Here is a 21,303-nt window from a genome sequence, read left to right as displayed (position 1 = left end):
AATTGGAGGACCCATTCCTCTGGTCATTTTACCCCCTTCCACCCTCAAATATGACACCTTCTCCTTGAAAGGAAATGAGAATGAGTTGTAACTTGGAGACAAACATGTACCCTCATATACCCCCTAAATTAAGTAGGTCAAAAATATATTATTATTATTATTATTATTATTAATAATAATAATATTATGGTAATAATAATTATAATATATATTTTTATAATCACCTTCTTAGCTATTCATTGCATAACAAATAAAAAAAGACAGATGATAATATGAATCAACTGTATTCTGCACTTTAAATGTCCAAGACAGTTAATTACAGTTATAATATTTGGCACAATGCCCAGTGGTGGAAAGTATAATTATTATTTACCCAGGTACTTTACTACAAATGAATGTACTTTTTTTCTCCAATGTTTTATACTTTTACTCTACTCCATCACAACTCAGAGGCAAATACTGTACTTGTTACGCGAATTGTTTGAAAACAATATAGTATATAATATACATGCTATAGTTACTTTATTACAAAACATAAATTAGCATTTATAACATTATTATTGACTATACACGGTATACAACTTGATGCCAATAGTACCCAAGCAAAATGTTGAATGCAGAACCAGGTTGTAACGTAAATACGTAATGTATTTCTACATTGTGGTATTGCTAGACCTACTGTACTTTATACAATAAGTGATTAGACTGACTTCTTCCACAATAAAGTCATACATTTTCATGTTAGTATAGTAGTAGGCTACATGGTGCCTATTACGCACGCACACGGTCTTGCAAGCATGCATCATGCCAATTTAAAACGCAGGCATGCCCGTCAGCACAATCATAACAGACCACTATTTCAATCAAAAATCGAGGTAGCTACCTTGCTTGTTGTCTAACTTTGAAGACTTGTTCAAGACATAGACAAATATCTCTTTTGAATTCAGGAGTTTGGAGTGAATTCTTTGCTTGTGTCCCTCTGCATGCGGAGCGTCTTGTAACAAGAGACAACCAATGCCATAGCTCCGGCGACTGCATTTGAGCAACAGGACAGCTGAGACAGCCCGCCCTCTTAAAATAGACTATCCTCTCATTGGTAGTATAAATCATCATCAACTGTGTGTCTTATCTGATTGGCTGTGTGGGTGGGAAAAGCTGTAGTGTTTCTTTTTCAATGTATTTTTATTGAGGCTCTGAAATTTCACAGCTGTTTCAATTTATAGAACAATTCAGTATATAGAACCACACATTTTTCTTTTTTTTAACACAACATAGGAAAACAACAAGTACCACAATACGGACATTACAATACACAGTGTAGTGTTTTTTTAACAGTCAAGCCCTGTTCAGTAAATACAAAATAAATAAATAAAAGTTGAATGTAGCCTTCGTAAGTTCGTGTGTGTGTGTGTGTGTGTGTGTGTGTGTGTGTGTGTGTGTGTGTGTGTGTGTGTGTGTGTGTGTGTGTGTGTGTGTGTGTGTGTGTGTGTGTGTGTGTGTGTGTGTGTGTGTGTGTGTGTGTATGCAGTAGCCTATAGGCATGATCTTTGTCGCGGATTCTACACGCTGAGGGTGTTTCTTGCCTTTCAGGGGTGGGGGGCGGGGGCGGGGATATGTTGGCGTCATGGTGGGGGGCTGGCAGGTGAGTGGCAAGTTGGCAACACATGTGTGGGGATAATTAAGGGTCATTATGATGGTATCATGGTACAAATGACTATATAAAAAACAAAGTTTACAAAAATATAATTTATGTATAGACTATCAGTTGTGGCCATATACATTTTAATCAAGTCCCTATATGTGGTTCTAATGTCAACTGAAACTGAAGTGTCAGTTTTGACACATTACAGTTTAGTTTTGACCCCCCCGCCCCCCCTCCAGCGAAATCTCGTCACAGCACCTGAGCACCTGTGGAACTCGCTCAATATTGCACATTGCTCCGTTAGGAGCTGTCCACTTATGCAGGTGCTGAAATGTACATGCACCTGTTCCGTATAGCCCGATTTCCTGTAAAAGCACAAGGCTTTCTGTTTTTTGTTTTTTTTATATATTTTATCCCACGATTTTGTAACCCATTTTTCACCCCTGTGTCAATTATCTAATGTGATCCTGGGCTCTACACACCCTCCGCCAACCTAGTCCCCATATATGGGGGACATGGGGAGAGCAACGGACTTGAACTCATGCTTCCTTCATGCCTGAGTGTCCAAGTTGCTCCTTTACACCTGACAGGGGGGAGTTTTCCTGGTTGGACGTAGCGCGTGGAAGAAACACGTTATTCGAACCAGTTCCTTTCCCCTCCGGCTCCGGCTTTCTTTTTTTATTGGAGATAAAGTTGAATTTTTTTTAAACGATACAGAACTTCAGTTCAGAAGCAAAGGCTATACTAATGTGCTAAGGTGCTGTAGGCTACTATACACCATGTACAACCCAGATTCGGCACAAACAAGGGACTAAATTATTTTCGCTCCTATGCCACCAAAATGTGGAACGCCCTACCAACTGTCATTAAGACATGCGAATCCCTTGACTCCTTCAAAACCGCTCTCAAAGGGCACCTACGGACGGCTGCAATTCGAAACTGGCCCCTGTAAAATCGGAATCCCCCAAACACGAACGCAAGGACAACACAAGAGACGGTCGCGGCCACACAGCCAACTCAAGGTACGGCCACGGAGCCGACTTGGGGACCCAACACAAGGACAACACAACGGTCACGGCCACACAGCCAACTCAAGGTACGGCCACGGAGCCGACTTGGGGACCCAACGCAGCTCCTCCCAGGAAAACAAACAAATTAACGGAGCTGAACGTGAATCCCCCCCACCGCCACCGCCCACCCCTTTTTTTCCCTCAATGGAAATGTTTCTTTTCCCTTTTTACCTCCTTTATGATGAATTCCTGTTCTGTCTATAGAAGTGTCTATTTGTACGTCTCTAAATGTTTTGATGATTTGAACATGGTGGACCCTATTGGAAACAAGTGTAATGCTTAATTGGGTCGTCCACTCACAGTTAACAGCCTTTGTATTGAGTTTGTGCTTGAAATGTACTGTAATTCTGCAAACTGTTAATAAATTCTTCAAATAAAAAAATAAAAAAAAATAAAAAATCAGACTGATCAGAACACTGGGTGTATTATAATATATCAACGCTGATCGTTGATCAAAGATCGACGCAGCTGGTTGATTTAATCCCGATGATGGTGGCCATGCATCTGTCATCCGCCGAGAGAGAGAGAGAGAGATTCTTTTCACATCAGAAGTACTTTTGTGACAGACTCTGCCACTCCTCCTCGGCTCAGCCGAATCCGGAGGACTGCATCATTCCTGTGTGTGCATTAGGAGGAGGCAGGACTCAGTATAAGGCTACGCGGGTTGCTTGAGAGCTGCACAGTTGATCATCACTAAATCAGGCGCTGCATGTGCTGAGAGCTTCTGGCGGCGAGCGGAGACTATAGTGAGTCGTGAGTGACCCGGTTATTAAAACAGCGACAATAGGCGAAGCTGTCTTCATTGTTCTGTGAGGAGTATATCCGTATAGGCTATTGTCATTGAATCGAAATCACAATGTCTGACTGCAGAAGGCAGTGGAACCGGGAGGACGAACTGCCAATCTACCTGGCTGGACCAGTCGCCACTGGGCCGAACCAGCAGCGCAGGTCGGGATACGGGATGTTCAGCTCCGTGGAGGGAGCGTTCGACAGTAAGACGATAGATTTCGACAACAGCGTGGCCGGGAGGAAAGGCAGCCGCACCCCGAGGAGCAGAAGCCGAGATAGGATCCTGGGCACCTACGGTGAAGCCACCAGCCAGACGCCCAGCGACGTGCAAGACGCCGGCTCACCATGCAGCTCCCACGCGGAAACAACTGACACCGGCCCGGGTGTTGACATCAAATATAAGGTATATAGCCTATAAAGCAAAATTATTTTTGCCCTGGTGTTTATACGAGCTTGCCATTATTTGGTCGGACAATAATTCTTCAAAGGCTGGTATGCATAAATGATGAACTTATTCTGCAATGCAGTTCGTTAATATTGGATTGGATCATGGTTTATAATATAGGCTACGGTCGGCTTTGCCTGTATGGCGCATTCCAAATGCCAAGGCTTAATTTGAGCTTGTGCGCAGCACTGTTTGTTCTGATACCGTGGTGCTGAATTGGACAGCAACAGACAGGCTTCAGTCACGGCTTTGTTTTCTTCTCTGACGTGCGGGTGGCACTGCAAATCAAGCATCTTTCTGGGGCCGTGAACGTCATCACCAGCCTAAACGTTTAGCCTAAAACGTTCGTCCCCTCACATTCAAAAATCTAAATGTCCCTTCCCTATCATTTTTGTCGACACGCTTCATTCAGCCCTCAGCGGAATCACCGATGTCTATCTCCTCGCTCTGTCTCTGTTTCCCTGTTTGTCTCCCTGTTTGTCTCCCTGTTTGTCTCCCTGTCTGTCTCCCTGTCTCCCTCCCTCCCTCCCTCCCTCCCTGTCTGCCTGTCTGTCTGTCTGTCTGTCTGTCTGTCTGTCTGCCTGTCTGTCTGTCTGTCTGTCTGGTCCTCTTCATGGGGAGAGTAGACAAAGGGCACAGAGTGACAACAACACGCCGCCTGTGGCTGCAGCGAGTAGAGCATGACTGGCATGTTACCAAGGGGATCATGGAGCAGTAAGAACGTGACAGTAAGATACCGTCATACCGACCGTGGTGACGGGGATGCTGACTATGAGTCTGCAAATCCCTGTGCCCAACAGAACAGATTACATTCTTAGTGTGGCAGCAAAGAAGGCCCATGCCGCCTAGTCGAGGTTGTCACACAAGATAAAAGCACTGGTTGTCTCATGGTATTGTGTGTATTGTTTGTTGTCCAGGGTTGGGCCAGGTAAGATTATATACCAAATGCAGCTTGATGAAGGGATGTGATGTGACAGTCGAACTGCACATTTCACAAGGTCCAGAGACAAAAAAGCATGCACCATTGTGCATGTATACCTTTTTGCAAGGTATATTTTGCAGCTGAAGTCTTCAGTCCCCCTACAATGTGCAATTACGCAATTAAAAATGAGACCGTGTGGGTGCAAATAAATCCATTGAAGAAAACTTTTCAAGGTCGGAATTCTACTATCCATATAGTGTCTGGGAATCAGAGCCTCTGGGCTGTGGCTCCATATGGAGAGAGCATTCTGTCTGGGAATCAGAGCCTCTGGGCTGTGGCTCCATATGGAGAGAGCATTCTGGGACTTTACGTAGGGTGAGTGTGCTATTGAGGACCCCTCAAATGACAGCCGTGTAAAGATGGACTTCCCAGCAAGCCTAGCAGTATACATTGACAGTTGTTCTATTGTGTTATTATTTATTATTTTAATATGTGAATTAGCCTATATGTGTTTTGGTGGAAATCATGCAGGGTGATAGTGGCTGCAAACAGTTACTCACAAGAACATTGTAGTGCTTGAAGATACCAGGTAAACATCAAACCTAGCAGCATATGTAAAAAAAAACAAAAAAAAAAACATGCTGTATCTGACATACATATGAGCATTTTTGTTTACTACTACTACTACTACTTCCATATTTGAGTTGGTTTGGTGTTTGGTGTTTTGGGGTTTGGTGTGCCAGAGTTATAGCCAGAAGCCTGATTTGAGTGTTTGTTGGGGACCTGTAGGCATCATGAGGTGTGCAGCCTAGCACTTGAGTTGGGCAGGTGTGATGTTTTGTGAGGGGGAGCTTGGACGCTGCCGGAGTGAGTTAGAGCCTCCCTCATTTCTGTGGCTGTGGGTATTCAGTGGGAACCTTGACTGGGAGGACAACTAATCTAACCTACAGCAGTTCACTGTTCTTCCCACGGTGCCATATTGTATTTGAGACTATTGTATTTGAGACTGGATTTTGTCAGATTGTTGGGTAGAGAGGGGGCAGAGAGGTGGCAGAAGCCCTTGACGGGTGGTTTCACTCATCTTTCAATCACCTGCCGGCCTTGAGCTCAGTCCCACTTTTAGGATCATGATTTCCCAGCTATAATAACCTCTCTTCCCTTCTGTATTTTAACTTGAATATATTTTCTCTACATGTTGAAAAAACTTGACACTTCAGCCTCATGGTTCTGTTCATTCTGAACCCATTGGGATACCACTAAAAGGATAACACAAAAAAAGTCCAAAGGACTTGATTCCATTGTGGTCCTATGAATTCAATTCATCAACATAGCATAAAATAGTTGTGTGTGTGGTGGGGTCACCATGACCATTACTGGTTTAAAGAGTTCACCAGTCACTAAGCAAAATAGACGGGAAAAAAACAATGTACAGTATAAGGACTTGTTTCATGTCTTAAACATGCTAAGCTTTACTGATATGTAATGTAATGTAATGTCATCATATCATATTTGAGACCAGATTTAAATGACTTTCTCGCTCATACTTCTGTATGCCAGCTGGTGCATCTTTTCCTCATCAGAGATAGAGAGTGTGCTCTGAATAGAGAACGAGGACAATTGTGTTTATCTATGTAAAGCGCCTTGGATAAAGGCGCTATATAAATGCACCATTTACCATTTACCATTTACCATACCTTGTTCAGTTACATTGTCCAGCATATACATACAGTATATACGGTTTAATGCGGTTAATGTGTTTGTAGGATCCCTCACTTATTTGTGAGGGTGACATAGTCATTTCATAATATCACCCTGCTACATAAAGGATGAATCTAAAGGATGAATTAGAATCTTAGACGCTTGTGACCCACAATCCACTACCATGGAGCATGGTTACCATGGAGACCTAACATCTTCCTTATGCAGTTGGCAGGCTTCCAGCGTAGCAGGAGGGGGATATGAGTGCATTGTGAGATGTCGAATCATGTATGCATTTGTTTTATCGTTGCTGTGCTTCTACGTATGTGAGATTCATTTGATTTGTGAGATGACTCTGGTTATTACATTTTTAGTGAATGCATGAGAAAGACAGACCCCTGCACCCACGCTTTGCCCTCTGGATTTTAACCCCGGTTGAGAGTTTCTATGGTCTGTTTTGTTTCACTGTCTGCTGACCCTGTTGCATCTTGACGTGACGTGACTCACGTTTGTGTTGTTTTTGAGGGGCGCCAAAACACAGGTTTAATTTTTGTCTTTAGTTCAATGTTTGTTTTGTAAACGCCATTGACAATGAAGGGAACATTTACGTCATAATGTGCCTCATTACGTCATATTGTCTCTTTATTGTTAATGGCGTTTAATATTTGCGTTGGCACCGTTTGTTTTACATCCCCATCACCTAATCAACATGAGTTAGACTTTAATATATTAGTGCCCCTCACTTCACACAGGTGTGACTTTTGAGTGGTGTAAACCACTCCTACAACTGGCTTTGTTGTGCAGAAAAAATGAGCATGGTTGCTATGTTCACCCTGTTCACCCGGGTGTGATTTCCTACAACTGGCTTTGTTTGTGCAGAAAAAATGAGCATGGTTGCTATGTTCACCCTGTTCACCCGGGTGTGATTTCATTACGTCAGACATGATTTCATTACGTCAGACAGACCTTACACCACTCAGTTCACACGGGTGTGATTTTTTTACTATGTGTTCTTGCTGAACTTTTCTGTGTTTTAGCTACAGTGTGTTTAGTTTTCTGTGCAGGCACTTTGTAAACCTTGAGCTGTAAAATGTGCTATATAAATAAAGTGGATTGGGCATGTCTGCCCCTCAAGGTCTCCACACTGTATTTCTTTAGTTCACAGCTTCGCAGGCATCACAAAATCGATTGTTTAAAATATTTTGACTGTCTCTTCTTCTCTCCCATCTCCGTTTCCTTCTCTCTCAATCCATCATGCAGGGTGATGCGCTGCTGATTAAAGGCGGGCGAGTGGTCAACGATGACCAGTCTCTGTATGCAGATGTCTACATTGAGGGTGGCCTCATCAAGTATGTATTTGCAGCAAAAAAGAAAAAATATCACACACAGTACAATCCTCAGTGTGTAGGCCAGAAACATTGTATGTCCGAATACTGTTACTTAATACTTATACTGAATCAGAATGACTTTATTTGTCACTTTCCCCATGTAAGAATATGAAAGTCACTTGCGGCGCAACATAAATAACTTTTTTTCCAATAGACCCAGTGCAGTTGATACTTCATGTTAATACTTTTCATTAGTTAAAATAATAATAATTTATTTATAGCACCTTTATAGAATTAATCATTTTGAACCTGGCGTCCCTATTTTGGGCATGTCACAAAAATAAAAGAAATACAAAGAAAGAAAGAAAGAAAGAAAGAAAGAAAGAAAGAAAGAAAGAAAGAAAGAAAGAAAGAATCCCGGAAAGCTGGGCATAGGAGGGGCTAGCGCCCTTCAAACATATTCTAAATGCGTTTGCACAGTTTTGTTTGAATGAAATCAGCTGTGAATCACTGAGTAGAATTCTGATTCTAATTGCATTTTGTCAGTAAGGTCAGAGATGCCGTTACATGATTTGACTCATTTGAAATGTCTTGGCCGCATCTTCTGCATCCGCCCGGCATTTCATTTCCTCCTGTCACGTCTCTTCCTCCCCATGGTTCTTTCCTTCCTGCGTCCGTTTACCACTCCTCTCTCTGCCTGTTCCTCTGCAGGGAGGTGGGGGAGAACCTGACCGTTCCCGAGGATGTGAAGGTGATCGAGGCCAACGGCTTCATGGTGATACCGGGGGGCATAGACGCCAACACCTGCCTGATGAAGCCCTGCCTGGGCAGCGAGCCGGTGGACGACTTCCTCCTGGGCACCAGGGCAGCGCTGGCCGGGGGAACCACCATGATCAGTGAGTGCACCCGCTTTGAATGTTATCAACTGATATAATCACCAGCAGGTTACTTATCAAGACCATCTTATTCATGTACTCGGCTGCAGTGCACACGTAAACATACATGTCCCCTGAACCTTGACTCCCACACCTTCCACCCTCAGTTGACCATGTGGCCCCCCAGCCCGGGGATAGCCTGCTGGAGGCCTTCGAGCGTTGGCAAGAGGCTGCAGACAAGAAGGCATGCTGTGACTATTCGCTGCACGTCGACATCCCCCAGTGGCACGAGGGAGTCAAGGAGGAATTGGAAGTACTGGTCCAGGACAAAGGTGCAGTCCGTGTAGTCCATGTTCCACTCTTTTTCTCAAATAGTCTTTTTTTCGTCCTTATTTTGTCCCCATTTTGGAAGAATAACAGTTTTAGAAACGCTTTATTTCAGAATCCCCATATGGCCAAGGCAGATGGCTCGTGTATGACATTATTATTTTATTCTTGCATGCCGCAGTGGCCACGTGGGAAGTACACTAGTAATCCTTATGATTTGTGTAGCAACCATCATGAGCATAATACAGTTGGAGGCCATCGATATTGTCCTTTTCTTTTTGCTGAGTTTTGCGTGATCTGCGCAAAAGGACAGTTAACCCATTTTGGGCGGGAACCCCTTTTGGTGTTTTAAACATTATGTTATAATTTAGCTATTAAAAAATAGCAGATCTACAAGCTCATAGCGCGCCACCGAGTGGCGCGCTACGAGCTTGTAGGTCTGCTATTTTTGAAAAATCGTGAAAATATTTATTTCAGAAAACTGGAGGATTTAAAAAAAAAAAAAAAATTGAGGTCAGGCCTGAATGGGTCAAATGATAAGGGACAATATCGGTGGCACCCAACTGTACATGTTATTCACTTTCCTCTACTCTACCCTTATCGCATGAGTCAGGTATCAACTCCTTCCAAGTGTACATGGCCTACAAAGATCTGTACCAGATGACAGACACCCAGGTGAGTTCCATACTTCACTATTGGTTCCATGCTGTCATATTCACTATTTGATATGCTGTGTACATTATAGTGTATGCTATAGGGCTCATAGGATATCATAATCATATGGTACCATAACGTACTGTATAATAAGTGCCATATTTATGGTATACAGCTCTCAGTGTAATATGCTTCAATCTCACAGAGGTTGTATGTGCAAACATACCTGACCTATAGAAAAATAATTCTGCCGTTGATCTTGATAAACACTATACGCTAGCAATGATATAACCTTACCAATGCTGCTGCATGGGACAGAAATGGCCGCTCTTCTCTGTGCCATGCACAACGTCACTTACCTCAGATATACTAAAACATCTCCTCTTCCTTTCTTCCACTCACCCACACCTCAGTTGTACGAGGCTTTTTCATTCTTGAAGGAATTGGGTGCCGTGGTTTTGGTTCACGCTGAGAATGGAGACGTGATTGCTCAGGTAGGTGCCCTCTATGTTTTATGTGTCCTCTGCTCTGTCTACAGCAAGGGTTCTGTGTCCTCTGCTCTGTCTACAGCAAGGGTTCTGTGTCCTCTGCTCTGTCTACAGCAAGGGTTCTCAAAGTGGGGTCTAATGGGCTGCTGTACTGGAAGTAGCACCGTTGCAACTGCTGCTATCTGAAAACGCTTTCTATTGTTACTTTACTCAATCCACTCTGTCCTGAACTTAAACCACTAAATATATACAAAGAAAAAAAAACACTCATGTGAAGTGAGGGCCGCCCACTCTATTTATATTGGCCACATGATGTCTTGTCATTTAGTAAACATACATTAAAGTACATAGACTTGGCTGGCTCTAAAGTGCTCTAAACAAACATTGTCATACGTCCATAGACTTGGCTGGCAAACGACGTAATCTTCAAAAGCCATGCATTGGAGCGGCTAGCGCTCCTCACAAACACACAATTGAGCTTATAGAGCTTGTAGATCAGCTTTTTTTGTAACAGCACAATTTTAGATCTGGATAAATGTCAGGCTACAACTATTGCACATATCAAACGTGGTAGAGCTCTCTCTGTCTGCAGCTTGTAGTCCCTGCTGCAGAATGCATTGTAGTCCCTGCTGCAGAATGCATTGTAGTCCCTGCTGCAGAATGCATTGTAGTCCCTGCTGCAGAATGCATTGTAGTCCCTGCTGCAGAATGCATTGTAGTCCCTGCTGCAGAATGCATTGTAGTCCCTGCTGCAGAATGCATTGTAGTCCCTGCTGCAGAATGCATTGTAGTCCCTGCTGCAGAATGCATTGTTGCGTAACAGCCTGTCTCTCAGAGAGAGGATTAATGTTGTCTGATGCTGTCACTGCTGAGGGTGACAGGTTTACCACGGTGATTACACTAATGACGATGATGTAATGACCATTAATATGGTGGTGATGATGATTGTACTGTATTTGATTGTACAGTATAGCTAGATGATGGTGGCCACGTAGTGCTAGAGCAATGGTTTTCAACCAGTGGTCCGGGGACCACAGGTGGTCCTTTGAGGGGGTTCCAGGTGGTCCCCAGCTAAATGATGGACAGTTGGTAACCAAATGGACCCTTATTAGATCTTTTGCTCTTGAGAGTGTAAAATGACATTGCCATTTTGGATTTCATTTTACGCTCTCAAGAGTTAAATTATTGTCATTGTTACATCTGCATTACTTCATTTACAAGAATTCTACACAATTAGAGAATGTAGAATAATTGTTATTTTGATCAAAGTTTGCATGTTATCTCTCCTATAGTACAAAAATCACACCTGTGTGAACTGAGTGGTGTAAGGTCTGTCTGACGTAATGAAATCATGTCTGACGTAATGAAATCACACCCGGATGTGATTTCACAACTGGCTTTTTTTGTGCAGAAAAAATGAGCATGGTTGCTACGGTCATCCAGTTCACCCGGGTGTGATTTCATTACGTCAGAAATTATTTTGAACATAGCAACCATGCTCATTTTTTTCTGCACACAAAAGCCAGTTGTAGGAGTGGTTTACACCACTCAAAAATCAATACAGCATGGAATTGTGGACAGAATCTTATCTAACGATAACAAAATATATTCTTTAGTTTGGGGTCTGAGAGGCTAAATCTCATCAAATGGTGGTCCGTGGCTGAAATGCAGAATAAATAATGGGCCTTGATATGAAAAAGGTTGAAAACCACTGAAATGTGGATAACAGTGAGAGGGATTATTAACTAAGGCAGTGTGTCCACCATAGAGGGATTATTAACTAAGGCAGTGTGTCCACCATAGAGGGATTATTAACTAAGGCAGTGTGTCCACCATAGAGGGATTATTAACTAAGGCAGTGTGTCCACCATAGAGGGATTATTAACTAAGGCAGTGTGTCCACCATAGAGGGATTATTAACTAAGGCAGTGTGTCCACCATAGAGGGATTATTAACTAAGGCAGTGTGTCCACCATAGAGGGATTATTAACTAAGGCAGTGTGTCCACCATAGAGGGATTATTAACTAAGGCAGTGTGTCCACCATAGAGGGATTATTAACTAAGGCAGTGTGTCCACCATAGAGGGATTATTAACTAAGGCAGTGTGTCCACCATAGAGGGATTATTAACTAAGGCAGTGTGTCCACCATAGAGGGATTATTAACTAAGGCAGTGTGTCCACCATAGAGGGATTATTAACTAAGGCAGTGTGTCCACCATAGAGGGATTATTAACTAAGGCAGTGTGTCCACCATAGAGGGATTATTAACTAAGGCAGTGTGTCCACCATAGAGGGATTATTAACTAAGGCAGTGTGTCCACCATAGAGGGATTATTAACTAAGGCAGTGTGTCCACCAGAGCACAAGCAAGGCGTTCTTCCAAACACCCCAACAAATATATATTTTGGGTGACCAGGTAAAAACAACACATGTTCATGGCTCAGTGCAGAGTAAATGCTCAGCGCCTTGTTGAGCTGCTGGTGTTTCTAGCAAAGCGTAAATGAGTGCCACTCCTATTGAAACCAATCCAAAACATGTAGCTGCACTTTAGAAAATGCTCTTTGGTGGACCCAGCCCTTGATATAATTATATGGCTGTTTTGTTTTTCATTTAAGGAACAAAAAAGAATCCTTGACATGGGAATCACTGGACCTGAAGGGCATCCTCTGAGTCGCCCAGAGGAGGTAATCTCCAGCTCTTCTCATTCATCCAATTATTTCTCCATATTGTCCCTTTCATCCATCCACCCATCCATCCATCCATCCATCCGTACATGCTGTAATACATTTGTATTCATGTTTTCCTTTTACAATTCAGCTTGAGGCTGAAGCGGTGTTCCGTGCCATCACCCTTGGTAACCAGGTCAACTGTCCCGTCTACATCACCAAAGTGATGAGCAAGAGTGCAGCCGAAACCATCGCTCAGGCACGCAGGAAAGGTTAGTTTCTCACCTTTTGTTCCTCTTGCATTCACCCTCTTACATCTTACCCTCCCAACTCAATGTTGCAGCATTAGACAAACATACAAAACAGTCATCAGAATCAGAATTCACACTCCTGAAACATGAAGATGTATAATGCAATTCATCTTTTGAAGTACGGCCTCTTCGTCGATTCCCATCAATGTCGATTCCCATCAATGTCGATTCCCGTCAATGTCTATTCCCAAACCCCCCAGGTTCGGTGGTGTTTGGAGAGCCAATCACAGCCAGTCTGGCTACAGATGGTTCTCACTACTGGAGCAAAAACTGGGCAAAGGCTGCTACCTATGTGATGTCTCCACCCCTGAGCCCTGACCCCACCACGCTGGACCACCTCAACACACTGCTGGCCAGGTAAGAATGGAGGAATGGGCTATATATGCACACACGCCATTTTGGAAAGAACTTAGGCCACTTTACCTCACGGTAAAGTCCTCAGTGTTTTTTGTATTTTGTACACTCTCAGAGGTAAATGGGTTCTCCTGTAACTGTGCATGGCACATTTAAAGACATTTTTTCGTGACTCTCATCATATTGCCCTACTACGAGCCCTAGATCTCTCTTTTTAATGTCAAGCACGCGCACATGCACACAGCCCTGCTGAGTATACCTTTCCCTGTCCCTGATTCCATAAATAGCACAGGAACTAGAATACTCCATCATCTGTTGCCTTGGCAACCCCACACTCCCCACTTTGCCTCTCCTCTCTTCTCTTCCACTGCTCCATCTCCTCCACCCTTTCCTTCCCGTTTGAATGGTGAATCTTTGAATGGTCTTTGGGTGTGTGCATATCTGTCGTCACAGTGGCAGCATGGCACCACCGTCATCATCAAATACTCAAGGAGCCATATTGTTTCAATAGCACACCACCTCTATAATATGGTATGGTGGGCTCACTGCCTGCAGCTACAGTTGGAGGCCATCGATATTGTCCTTTTCTTTTTGCTGAGGTTTGCGTGATCTTCGCAAAAGGACAGTTAACCCATTTTGGGCGGGAACCCCTTTTGGTGTTTTAAACATTATGTTATAATTTAGCTATTGAAAAATAGCAGATCTACAAGCTCATAGCGCGCCACCGAGTGGCGCGCTACGAGCTTGTAGGTCTGCTATTTTTGAAAAATCGTGAAAATATTTATTTCAGAAAACTGGAGGATTTAGATGGATTTTTTTAAATTTTGAGGTCAGGCCTAAATGGGTCAAATGATAAGGGACAATATCGGTGGCACCCAGCTGTATATAATCACTATAATTAACACATGAAATGAAGGCCCTTTATATGATAATGAGCAACGAAAAGGTTCTTCGCCAACTTTTGTGTATGGGATGAATTAACCACTTAAGACATGTAAGAAGTTACTTAAAAGATGTTACTGCACGACACCCTGTTGTTAATGATTAAACCCTGAGGGAATTGAACTGCAGCTGTGCTGCATCACTTGTCTCAGTTGTCTGTGATCAGCTGGATCAGCTGGCTGACTTGTAATTCACACTATCGTGCTCACTGCGGACACCTGGTGGCTGGTAGAAGGAATGTTTGTCTCATAATATTGCCTGTGCAGTGAACATTTCCCTTATGAGAAGCAAGGCTATGAAAAAACTGATGAAAAAACTACTTTTTCATCTAAGCTGATACTTTGGGACAGTTTACATGGTACTTTTGCCACCTGCAGGTTAATCTACAATTTCTACATTCCCGAAACGCAAGCACGCACTCGTGCGCACACAATGTTAAATAGAGTACAGATTTATACAATAACCTACACTACAGGATTACCGTCAGGGATAATGTTGTACAATGTCCCGAATCTGTCTTGCGTGCTATTTTTGCATCCTATTATGCACTTTGCACTTATTTCCCTGCTATACTTCTGGACAAACTCAATAAAATGATTGTTAACAAATGATTTGATAAATGCTGCTGCCACAGCCATGTAAACAGAGGAAGAATTGGTCTGTTAAGAATATAAAAGTATTCAACCAAGCCGTGTCATAAAGTATTATTCGAAAGTTGTGTTAAAAATGCTATATTTATTATGTTATCCTGATGTGTTCATATAAACTCTGTTGTTTACTGATACAGTGGGGACCTGCAGGTGGTGGGCAGTGCTCACTGTGCGTACAGTTTAACCCAGAAGGCCGTCGGCAAGGAGGACTTCACTCTGATCCCAGAGGGGACCAATGGGGTGGAGGAGAGGATGGGCTTTGTCTGGGACAAGGCTGTTGTGAGTATTACTATCTTGTACCATCTATCTCAGCTGGGGTGCCCAATAGGTAGATCTGTCCAGTAGATCACAAAGGCTGTTCAGGTAGACCACATGGTAACAAGACAACTCACCCCTAAAGCCACTTTTGGTGAGTTGTCCAGACAACTCACCCCTAAACGTGAAGACAACTCACCGGGGTGAGATGTCTCGTATTCGACCACATGACATGCTCCTAAAAATATACAATTTAAACATAACAAAGGCATCTGCCACTTGAATTAGGGTGACTTGATTGACTGACATCAAAAAGGGCCTGTCCGCTCAAACCCACAATGCAATACTTTGTTTTCAAGACACAAACCTCACTAGTTTCTTAGCTTACGTATGATTCTTGATGACAATTTCATGTATTTGATGTATTACCATGTTTTGTTCTTGCTTACTGTAAATCGCTCTGGATTAAGACCGTCTGCTAAATGCCTAAATTGTAGATTGTAGAGAGAGACAGGGATAGAGGATCGGCGACACAGTGGCAGGCCGCACTAGAGCCTATATTATGTGGTATGCACCTGGGCCGCTAGGCCAGCGGGCGCCCACTTGTTTGCCTTTCTAAAGAAAACAAAATTATCTCCTGTGTCTCTCAGGCCATGGGGAAGATGGACGAGAATCAATTTGTGGCAGTCACCTCAACCAATGCTGCGAAAATCTTCAATTTGTACCCACGCAAGGGTCGGATCGCAGTGGGGTCCGATGCTGACATCGTTATCTGGGATCCTGACAGAGTGAAAACCATCACTGCCAAACACCAGCAGTCTGTGAGTAACAAAACATATCACATCCGTGTGAAGTGAGGGGCGCTCTTATCAATATACCTCATCATTTTCCGGCCAATCACAATTTGCGTCCTCACCTTCGTCTTCAATGTTTGTGTTTACGCAATGTTTGTGTTTACACAAACACTCAAAGCTGGACATAGGAGGGGCTAGTGCCCCTCGACAATAATTACAAAGGCCAGGAAGGGGACAAAAGTACTATCCTCTCTTTTCTTAGGAGATGATATAAACTGCAAAATGGGATTTAACATTGCGGTCAAGAACTGAGGCAGGAAGGCCAGACTGCATTTACTAGAACTCTAGATTGTTTTGAAATATTTTGAGCGCATAGCCATTATTTATAAACACCATGTAAGGATTTAATATTCTTTAACATGTCCTTGACTTAACTATTTAATGGACACATTTTGGGGCGAGATGCCCTTCTTCAGCATGTGTGCTGGCAATCTCACAATCAATAGACTGACATGGGTGACATTATGCCTGTCCACAACAACTGGTCTTCTCGAGGAACCACAATATCACCACACTATTAATACTGTAGTTCCCTATTTGGTTGTGTGAGTTTCCTCTGTATCTGAGACTGCTAGCTGTGTTCAAATGATGGAGATGGTAAATACTGGTTAATGTATTCAGTCTGCTCAGCTACACCCAAAAGGATGGGGGGTGGGTTTATAGGTTATAATCCCTTCCCAGCCATTCTGCCATATACCATATCTCTGCCCATCCCCCCTGTCGCTCTACTCTATGCCCCCACTTTGTTCTCCCCTTTCCTTTGTCTGAATTTTACTCCATTGTTTAAGTCTCATGTCTCATTTTCATTCTCCCCATCTCTCATCTGTTTAGTGCAAGCTGAACATGTAGGCCTATACATACAAAAAAACATTGCTTATTCCCTGTTTCTTTTATTTCCCATTCTCTTGTACCAATGTATATAAAATAAATGGTCTCTGTACATTATACCCTCTACAGGCTTTGGAATACAACATCTTTGAGGGTCTGGAGTGCCGCGGGGGCCCAGTGCTGGTAGTGAGTCGGGGTGGAGTTGTGTATGAGGAAGGCCAACTGCAGGCACAGCAGGGCACTGGTCGATTCATTCCCCGCAAGCCCTTCCCAGACTACGCTTACCAGCGCATCAAGTTCAGGAACCGGCAGGTACAAGAAGGGCTAAAGGGTTTTAAGAATCTGAGTCTGAATTAGCTTTATTGTCACATCACAGTTTTACAAGTCGGTGACATCCATTTTTGTGCATAGTTTAGGAGGGTGAGCCTGGGGGGTGGGGGGGGGGCTAAAGAGATCAAGGCAGGAAAATAAAGAAAGTGCTTTTACCACAAAAAGTAGGCTAGGTTTTTCTTCTGTGTGGGTCTGAGGTACAGACCAGCAAGGGAGATTTCAAAGCATCATCATTTTTGGTGGTATGACAGAAAGCTTTCAATGTTAATAACTCTTATGTTTCACTTCGCTACGCCTAGAAAGATACGCACAGAACACTCAATTGCTACAGTGTATGTAATTTCTCAGCTATTCTCTGTAACCCATGATTCTGTGGGGAACATTTGCCAAGATCTACAAACTCACAACGCTGGTGTAGAATTTTAAAAGTGAAAGTGCGGACCAAGTACAGAGCTGACCCACAGGCAACTAAGTATTGAGGGTTTAACTGGTTAAATATACTGCTAGAATGAGCCCATGATTCATGTTCACCTTATTTCTATGCTAACCAACCTGTGTGTGTGTGTGTGTGTGTGTGTGTGTGTGTGTGTGTGTGTGTGTGTGTGTGTGTGTGTGTGTGTGTGTGTGTGTGTGTGTGTGTGTGTGTGTGTGTGTGTGTGTGTGTGTGTGTTCCGTCCAGGCCAAGGGAACGCAAGGCGTTTGTCGAGGGATGTATGATGGCCCCGTGTACGACCTCCCTGCCACCCCCAAATATATCACCCCCTCCCCCTCAGCCAAAACCTCACCCACCTCACACCAACCTCAACCAATCCGCAATCTCCATCAGTCCAGCTTCAGCTTCAGCGGTAACAGGATAGAGAAATGTTACCATACAGTACTGTAGCCTATATGCTATCATTTGTAACATCTTATGATGTTGATGCTATAGTGCAGGTACTACTGTAGGATAAAACTGGAGCATTGAGGGAATGTTTTCCACATTTGCAGCTACAAGGTTCTAGCATCTATAGATCTAGGTTACAAGAGATATTATTTAAAGGTCTAGAGAGAAACCAGGGTAACAATTTGAATCATGAATTAGTTGCTTGTTTAGCATGAGTATTCATTTATCAGTTCTGTATAGTCATTATAAATTAAGTGCTTATTGTAGTTCCTCATTTTGCATTGCCTTATTATGCACACTGCAAGCTATTAGTTAAAAAGTTTATCTCAATGAGCTCCCAAGTAAGGCTTACAAAGGCAGTAGTTACAACTTCATTAAACCTTTTATGATCTGTCATAACTCTCTGTCATGTCTTCTTCCTTATAGGAGCACAGACTGATGACAATGTCCAACGTCGTTCTGGCCACCGCATTGTAGCACCCCCTGGTGGCCGCTCCAGCATCATGTTTGGCTATAACTGAGGACGTCTACCCGAGAGCTTTGCCATGATCTGGCAAAATATGTTTATATTTTTGTTCCATTTATTCTTACCATTTTCTTACAAGGAAGAGAACCAAAAACTTTTGCGAACAATATCACCTTATGCAAGCAAACTCACACACTCACTGAGACACCAGACACGCACACACACACACACACACACACACACACAACACACACACACACACACACACACACACACACACACACACACACACACACACACACACACACACACACACACACACACACACACACACACACACACACACACACACACCCCAAACAACAAACCTAATGTGATGTCTTAATGTTGTCGTCGACTCTTCCTTGAGCATGGTCCTTGACCTCTTCCTGGTTCTTTGTGTGTCACCTCCCGCGGGCCGGCTCTCACACAGTGTACTCCTCTAAACGGTATTTATTCAACTGGACATGCTGAAGAAACATTTGGTTTCATATCTGTGTTCACTCACGGTGGCTCAAGTATAGGTTGGTTATTATTATTGCATGGAAACGGTTTCAAATGTTAAACTACTTGTGGTTTGTCATTACAGAAGCAGCACAATGACTTGTATTTGAGGCACACGTGAAGTTGTATATGAGAGCACAATACTACCGTCACTAGTTTTACACAGGTAAATGTAGGCATGACATAATAGAAAATCATTCTCTGTGGATAGAGTCAGAAAACACCAGCTTTCTAAACATTACCTCAATAAGAGACATGACCACTTTATTTTGGTATCATACTGTATCTGTATGTCACCTACTGAATGCACTATGAATCAGCAGTGGTGGAAAAATTACTCGTATTTTTTACTTAAGTAAAAGTAGCGATACTGCAATTAAAAAAAAGTATTGGCATCAAAATGTACTTAAAGTATACCAAAAGTAAAAGTACTCGTGCAGAATGTCTCCTTTCAAGTTTTCAAATGTATAAAAATCTCTTGAAAATATAGCAGATCTACAAGCTCACAATGTGTCACATTGCGACGCATTGTGAACTTGTAGATCGGCTATTTTCAAATGGCCGAAATGTATGTAGGGCTGAATTGGGTAATGTATGTTTTTTGTAATTGTAATCAAAATCTACAAAGTAACTACTACAAGTAAAAGTATTGGAAATTGGAATTACTCAATAAAGTACAAATACCTCGGAATTGTACTTAAGTACAGTACTTAAGTAATTGTACTTTGTACTTTCCACCACTGACTATGAATCAGTATGTTATGTTCTGAAGAGTGTTATAATTAGACTAGATGATCAGGTAAAGCATAAACTATACAAAACACATTTGCTCCTATATGATGCAAAATGCATTTCTATTTAATTTGATTACTGCGCTTACATTGTTGGATTTAAAAGAAAAGAAAGGCTTTGACATTTTCAAATATCACTGCTGTAAAAGGGCTTTTTCAGCTTACATTATTCTTCCTTAATCCTCGAATGGAAACTTTTAAAACTGTTTTTACTTATTCTGGATGTTTATGGTACAACTAAAGTAATATTTCTATGTTTTGTTGTTGTTGTCTTGTATCACCAATTTAACCACTGATAATCAGTAACTGTTGAGAAATAAAATTGACCAAATAAACAAAATTACCAAAATTGGTTGAATTTGTTTTTATTAAATTTACCATAAGAAAATGTTTCTAGCTACAGCTTTGGCATTTGGCATAATGTATCGTATCCAGACTTACAAGGTCAAAGTGCCATGAACCTTAGTCAACCAACAGGAGATAGTATGGTATGACCTACAAACTAGGAAAACATGTAGATATAAAACTTGGCATCTACAATAACATCCTTAGCTAAAGCATATACATCTACTAATCACAATACAAATCTAAATAGTCAGCCAGAAGGAAGTGCAGAAGCAAAGATGATTAGCATGCTATTTTATATTTGGGAAAAGGGCCTATACTGTTAATTGTGACAGATGGCACTGGCATTAACAAACAGCCAACGCTATTGTCCCCCTGATCATTTTAAATGCACATGAATGAATGTATTGCGGTACTATTACAACTGTGCACACAGTTCTTTATTCTGGGATTCCTTTCTTCCTGGATTCTCTGGAAGGTTATTCCAACTATGTGTGGCATAATAACTGCTGTAAATCCTGCCTCTTCATGTTTTGGTTTTATCAGCTTATAGACCAGTCCCGGGTGACTTCAGATGTGTTGATGGCAAGTCTGATTCTCCCCGGAATTCCGATATGCAATTAACACAGCAAAGCACGACTCCACAGGAAGAACGCCAGCGGAACTGGCAATGTGGAGAATACTACAAGGGGCGCTGGAAAGGCTCATTGAGGGAGCTCCTCTAGGCCCCTGCAGGATCCAGGCTACTCTCTTTTCAAAAGAGAACACAAAATGGCACAGGAAGTAGCCAGGAGAGTGGGAGTTGCAAAAGCCGGTGCACAAAATGTGCAAAAGTGCACATTTCC

At 42.5% G+C, this 21,303-nt stretch overlaps 1 protein-coding gene across 1 annotated transcript; it reads left to right on the top strand.

Moving 5' to 3' along the window:
- Positions 1-3,568: 3,568 nt before the first annotated feature.
- crmp1 (collapsin response mediator protein 1) lies at positions 3,569-19,960 on the top strand (the record flags this gene model as incomplete). The annotated part of the gene is made up of 14 exons (XM_079498086.1): positions 3,569-3,904; positions 7,827-7,915; positions 8,606-8,790; positions 8,937-9,101; positions 9,710-9,771; positions 10,164-10,244; positions 12,856-12,924; positions 13,058-13,178; positions 13,418-13,574; positions 15,301-15,442; positions 16,069-16,239; positions 17,230-17,412; positions 18,110-18,275; positions 18,740-19,960. The coding sequence occupies 14 exons, from the start codon at positions 3,569-3,571 to the stop codon at positions 18,832-18,834; spliced, it is 2,022 nt and encodes a 673-aa protein (XP_079354212.1). The 3' UTR covers positions 18,835-19,960.
- Between the last annotated feature and the right edge of the window lie 1,343 nt (positions 19,961-21,303).

The sequence above is a fragment of the Electrona antarctica genome, assembly GCF_951216825.1.
Source record: "Electrona antarctica genome assembly, chromosome: 4".
Classification (NCBI taxonomy): domain Eukaryota; kingdom Metazoa; phylum Chordata; class Actinopteri; order Myctophiformes; family Myctophidae; genus Electrona; species Electrona antarctica.
This window is presented reverse-complemented; position numbering and strand designations above follow the sequence as displayed.